Source organism: Pelodiscus sinensis, chromosome 19, assembly GCF_052426305.1.
Source record: "Pelodiscus sinensis isolate ZL-2025 chromosome 19, ASM5242630v1, whole genome shotgun sequence".
Taxonomy (NCBI): Eukaryota; Metazoa; Chordata; order Testudines; family Trionychidae; genus Pelodiscus; species Pelodiscus sinensis.
In genome coordinates this window covers 13706144-13712016 of record NC_143070.1, presented here as the reverse complement: position 1 = coordinate 13712016, position 5873 = coordinate 13706144, and the positions used below count along the sequence as shown (strand labels likewise).

Here is a 5873-nt window from a genome sequence, read left to right as displayed (position 1 = left end):
CTGCAATTACTAACAAATACCTTAGATATATTTAAAATGTTATGGAAGAAAGAATACTACAACAAGGGATCGTTGGCAAGGTGCCTGACTTTAAATGTTTGTTTACTATGAAATCAAATACATTGTTTTCAGTAGCCATTTGGTATCTTACAGGTGTCCTGTTCCTCTGAGGCATAACACAAAACTGCTATTTCTTGGCATAGCAAACAAAATCTGTTATTCATATTGACATATTAAATAAAAAAATTGTTACAGTTTATGCTTGAAATTAAAGATTACGTCTCTTGGCTTGATGCACATGAAAAAAACTTTCTACAGGCAAAAGTGTTAGAGAGTCTCTGTTGTTGTGACTTGTGAAACAAAAACTAAATCATTTGGTTTTAACACAAAAAATCACTTCATTTATTTGCTGTATGTAGAAGAGCACTAATCACAGTTCTTGTCTGTGTGTCACGTGATTTTCAATTGGACCCTTCTGAGCACGTGCTGACCGCCCCCACCAGCTCCTGCAGCAGCTCCTGCAGGCATGTGCACGTGTGCTCTGCCCCCTGCTCTCCTGATGAGGAGCATCATGTGCACGTCCCACAGCAAACTACAGCCTGAGAGTGTGAGTGTGAATGTGAGTGTGAGTGTGAGTGTGAGGGAGATCGATATCACCGTGAGCAAGTGATACCCCTGTGGCCTGCAGAGTGTGTGTGTCTGGGGGGGCTGCCCTAGACTAACTGCAACCAACTGGCGCCCTAGGTGATCAATGCAGTAGGCACCCCAGCCCCAAAGGCAGATATTGACTGAGGGTTTTGGTTCTGTGCTAGGGAGAGGGGGGCTGGGGATGGAGTTCTGTGGCTGAGGGTCAGGAGGTTAGGGGTTGGGGGTTTGGGGATGGAGTTCTGGGTCTGGGGTCTGGGGATGGAGTTCTCTGGCTTGGGGCCCGGGGGTTGGGGGCTTTGGATCAGGGGGCTGGGGCTGGTGGCTGCGGGCCTGGGGATGGAGTTCTGGGGCCGGGGAGAGGGTGCCAGCCAGAGGGACCCTCCCAAGATCCCACTCCTCCAGAGAGAAACCCCCCATGTTCCTCCTCCCCTGGGGACGACCCTTCCTGCGGCACAGGGGAACCCCCCCCCTACGTGTTCCTCCTCCTCTGGAGCTCACCATCCCCTCCCCCTCCCCCCCGCGGCACAGGGGAAACACCCCCACCCCACCCGTGCGCTCCCACTCCCAGGACTTTCCCCCTCCTGGCCGCAGGGAAGCCATGCTCCAGGTAAGGCACAGCAAAGGGAATGGGAAATGGAAGGGACAGAGTTTAGAATGTGGCGCCCCATGCAACTTGGCACCCTAGGCAGCTGCCTAGTATGCCTATAGGCACGGACCACCCGTGTGTGTGTGTGTGTGTGTGTGTGTGTGTGTGTGTGTGTGTGTGTGTGTGAGAGAGAGAGAGAGAGAGAGAGAGAGAGAGAGAGAGAGAGAGAGAGATCATGGTGGCCTGCAATGTGTATGTGTCTATGTGATCACTGTGTGTGTGTGACAGGTAAAATGCAGGACAATGTAGCACTTTAAAGACTAACAAGATGGTTTATTAGATGATGAGCTTTCTTGGGCCAGACCCACTTCCTCAGATCAAATAGTGGAAGAAAGTAGTCACAACCATATATACCAAAGGATACAATTAAAAAAATGAACAAATATGAAAAGGACAAATCACATTGCAGAACAGAAGGGGGATGCGGGGGGGGGGGGGGGGAGGAGGGAGGGGGAGGAAGGAAGGTAAGTGTCTGTGAATTGCTGATATTAAAGGTAGGGAGAGTGGGATGTTTGTGAGTTAATGGTATTACAGGTGATAATTGGGGAAACTGTCTTGGTAATGGGTGAGATAGTTCAAATTCTTGTTAAGTCCTTGTTGGCAAGTGTCGAATTTTAACATGAATGACAGTTCAGAGGATTCCCTTTCAAGTGCAGATGTAAAAGGTCTTTGTAGCAGAATGCAGGTGGCTAAGTCATTTGGGGTATGTCTACACTAGAAAGTTAGTTCGAACTAACGGACGTTAATTCGAACTAACTTTCCTATGCGCTACACTAGCGCTCCGTTAGTTCGAACTTAATTCGAACTAACGGAGCGCTTAGTTCGAACTAGGTAAACCTCATTTTACGAGGACTAACGCCTAGTTCGAACTAGCTAGTTCGAACTAAGGGCTGTGTAGCCCTTTAGTTCGAACTAGTGGGAGGCTAAGGCTTCCCAGGTTTCCCTGGTGGCCACTCTGGCCAACACCAGGGAAACTCTATTGCCCCCCTCCCGGCCCCGGAGCCCTTAAAGGGCCACGGGCTGGCTACTCACTTTGTGCCAGTTGCAAGGCTGCCAGCACCCGTGCCTGCACAGCCTGCACCTGCCACAGGATGAGCCAGCCATCCGAGGGCTCCCAGCCCTCCACTGCTCCCCACGACCAGCCTGGCGGCTCCCGGGAGCCTGCCCGGGGGCGCAAAGGCGGGCGCCCGCCTGGTCAAGTGCGGAGATCGTGGACCTCATCGAGGTTTGGGGGGAAGCCTCAAATGTCCACGATCTCCGCACTAGCCACCGGAACGCGGCCGTCTATGGACGCATGGCTGCCAGCCTGGCCGCCAGGGGCCACCAGCGCAGCCGGGAGCAGGTGCGCTGCAAGATTAAAGACTTGCGGCAGTCCTACTCCCGGGCCTGCCTGCCAGAGGCTGACCCGGAGGCCTGCCCCCACTTCCATGCCCTGGACCGCATCCTGGGGCCTCATGCCGTCCCTGCCCCCCGGGACGTGATTGACCCCGGGGCAGAGGGACCGCTCCTGGACACCGAGGAGGAGGAAGAGGGCTCTGAGAGCCAGGAGCCTGCCGCCAGCCTTCCCAGGACCCGGGACCCCCGAGGCACCCCACAGAGCCGCTCGCCTGCATCATCAGAGGCCGGGGAGGCGTCCACCTGTGAGTACCCTCGTGTTCCCCTTATGTGTACGGGGGGCTGGGGCGAGAGGGAGCCCCGGGACCGTGCGCCTGGGCCTTGCCCACTACGGAGCAGCAGCTGGGGATCCTGCAGGGGCCCTGGCCTTGCAGAGGGGAGCTGGGTTTCACACACCTGGGCCCCTGGGGTAATTGACCGCTGGTCTTCTTGCACCACAGCTGCAGCACCGGGGACTGCAGGGCGCACCACACCGCCTGCAGCAGCCGCCCGCGCCCGGGCAAGCAGGACAGCCAGGAACCAGGAGGACTACCAGAGGCGGCATCTCCGGTTCCTGGACCGACAGCTCCGTCTCCAGGACCACTGGGTCCAGGAGGACCTCAGGCTGCGCCAGAGGAGTCTGGAGGCCCTGGAGGAGCAGGGCCGTGCCCTGCGAGGCCACCTCCAGAGCCTGCTAGACCGCTTTCCATTTCCTCCTCCCCCTGCTCCCCCTCTTGCTCCCCCTCTTGCTCCCCCTGCTCCCCCTCTTGCTCCCCCTCTTGCTCCCCCTCTTGCTCCCCCTGCTCCCCCTCTTGCTCCCCCTCTTGCTCCCCCTGCTCCCCCTGCTCCTCCTGTTCCTCCTGCTTCCGCTCCTGCTTCCGCTCCTGCTTCATCCACACCCCCTGTCCTCTCTGCCCCCCCCTCCACAACCATTCCCCACCGACGCCCCCGGACCCGCAGTGTGGCGAGACGGGAGAGGCACCCAGACTCCCACCCCTGAGCTTTCCTTTCCCTTCCTCCCTTCCCTAACCCTAACCCCTTCCAGCTCCCTCGTCCCAGGTTTCCCCCTCCCTTCTCCCACCTTCATTCCTCCCTCCCCCACCCCAGTTCTCTGAAATAAACAGACGTTTTTGTTTGAAAAACAGGTGTCTTTATTGTACAGTAGATAGGGAGGGGAAAGGGGAAGGGGGGGGGGTAGGGTGGAAGAAGGCCCCGGTGGGGCATGCAGGGAGAGGTCAGTCCTCCTCCTCCTCCACCTGGAAGCTCTCCCGCAGGGCTTCCCGGATCCGGATGGCCCCCCGCTGGGCTTCCCGGACGGCGGTGGTGCGGGGCTGACCGTAGTGTCCAGCCATGCGGTCAGCCTCAGCCATCCAGGCTGGCAAGAAAGCCTCCCCCTTCCGCTCACACAAATTGTGGAGCACACAACATGCCGCCACCACGGGAGGGATGTTGTGCTCGGCCAGGTCCAGACGGGTGAGGAGGCATCGAAAGCGGGCTTTCAGTCGCCCGAAGGCCCCCTCCACCACGATGCGGGCCCTGCTCAGCCTGTTATTGAAGGCCTGGCGGGAGGGATTGAGGTGCCCCGTGTAGGGCTTCATGAGCCAGGGCTGCAGTGGGTAGGCGGCATCCCCCACCAGGCAGACGGGCATGTCCACGTCCCCGACCCTGATGTGGCGGTCGGGGAAGAAGGTCCCGTCCTGCAGCCGCTGGCACACGGAGGAGTTCCGGTACACCCGGGCGTCGTGTGCTTTGCCGGACCAGCCCACATTTATGTCCGTGAACTGTCCCCGGTGGTCACACACGGCCTGCAGGATGACGGAGAAGTACCCCTTGCGGTTCACGTACCGGGATGCCTGGTGTTCCGGGGCACGGATGGGGATGTGCGTCCCGTCGATGGCCCCCCCGCAGTTGGGGAAGCCGAGGGCGCCGAATCCCCGGATGACGGCATCCGGGTCGGCGAGGCGGACCACCCTGCGGAGCAGCACCCGGTTGATGGCCTTGACCACCTGCGGAGAGAGACACAGCAAAGCGTCAATCAGTGGGGCGCCCGGGTGGCTGGGAGCATTCATGCCCTGGCAGTGCCCCGCGCCCCACTCCCGGAAGCAACCCCCCTGGCGGCGTGTAGTACGGCCGGGACAGCCCGACCCCTCCGGTGCGGGGCGCCTTCGCCTCCTCCCGCCCCCCCCTTTGTCCCTGGGGCGGCCCATCCCCTCCTCGCAGCCCCCCTCCCCCCCGGCTCGGTGGCCGACGAGCGCCGTACCTGCATGAGCACTGCTCCGACAGTGGATCTCCCCACGCCGAACTGGTTCCCGACGGATCGGTAGCTGTCCGGCGTGGAGAGCTTCCAGAGGGCGATGGCCACCCGCTTCTGGAGGGGGATGGCGGGCCTCATGCGAGTGTCCCTTCTTTGCAGGGCAGGGGCGAGCCACTCGCAGAGCTCCAGGAAGGTGTCCCTCCTCATCCTAAAGTTCTGGGTCCACTGTCGGTCGTCCCAGCGCTCCAGGACGATGCGGTCCCACCAGTCGCTGCTGGTGTCCAGACGCCAGATGCGGCGGGGCACGCCGGTGCCGGGGCGCCGCTGCGGCTCCTCCACGGCCCCCAGGGCGGCCAGGCGGAGAGGCAGGGGGCTGACGTTCCCCAGGTGGTGCCAGGCAGCCTCGAGCCATTGCTGGCAGGCTTGCAGTAGCAAGTCCAGAACGTGCACCAGAAGGTGCAGGGCGAGCCGTGGCTCCATGTTGCCACCTGCGGCAGTCCCCCCCGAAGGGAAGCACCGACACAGACGGGCACAGAGACCGACGCTTTGCTGTCCCTCGGCGAGGTTGGCAAGCAAGCAGGAAAAGCTGAGAACCGGCTGTCCAGGGGGGGTCCCTTTAAGCACGAGCCTCAGATAGCCTCAGACAGCAGCCACACAAAGCAACTGCTGACCTGATGCCCTGCCAGAACCGGTTTCAGCTGCCCTTAAATGCCCCCCTGCGTCCAATCAGTGTGGACGCGCTAGTTCGAACTAGCAAAACGCTAGTTCGAACTAGTTTTTAGTTCTAGATGCGCTAGTTCGAACTAGCTTAGTTCGAATTAACTAATTCGAACTAAGTTAGTTCGAACTAGCGCTGTAGTGTAGACGTACCCTTGGAGAGTGTCCTTTCTGGTTAAAGTGGCAAGAAACTGTTTTCTCTTTGTGATCTTGTCTGATATCTGTTTTGTGGGC

The 5873-nt window shown here is 59.3% G+C and overlaps 1 protein-coding gene across 1 annotated transcript; it reads left to right on the top strand.

The window, feature by feature from the left end:
• The first annotated feature begins 2084 nt into the window (after positions 1-2084).
• LOC149522199 (uncharacterized) lies at positions 2085-3686 on the top strand. Its single transcript, XM_089771525.1, has 2 exons — positions 2085-2934; positions 3130-3686. The coding sequence occupies exons 1-2, from the start codon at positions 2589-2591 to the stop codon at positions 3666-3668; spliced, it is 885 nt and encodes a 294-aa protein (XP_089627651.1). The 5' UTR covers positions 2085-2588; the 3' UTR covers positions 3669-3686.
• Positions 3687-5873: the final 2187 nt, after the last annotated feature.

What these genes read in the sequence shown, in the direction of transcription:
- LOC149522199 (XM_089771525.1), top strand. Translation starts at nt 2,589, where the DNA reads ATGGCTGCCAGCCTGGCCGCCAGGGGCCACCAGCGCAGCCGGGAGCAG. An exon ending in GGCCGGGGAGGCGTCCACCT is followed by an intron (nt 2,935 to 3,129) that starts GTGAGTACCCTC and finishes CTTGCACCACAG; the next exon opens with CTGCAGCACCGGGGACTGCA.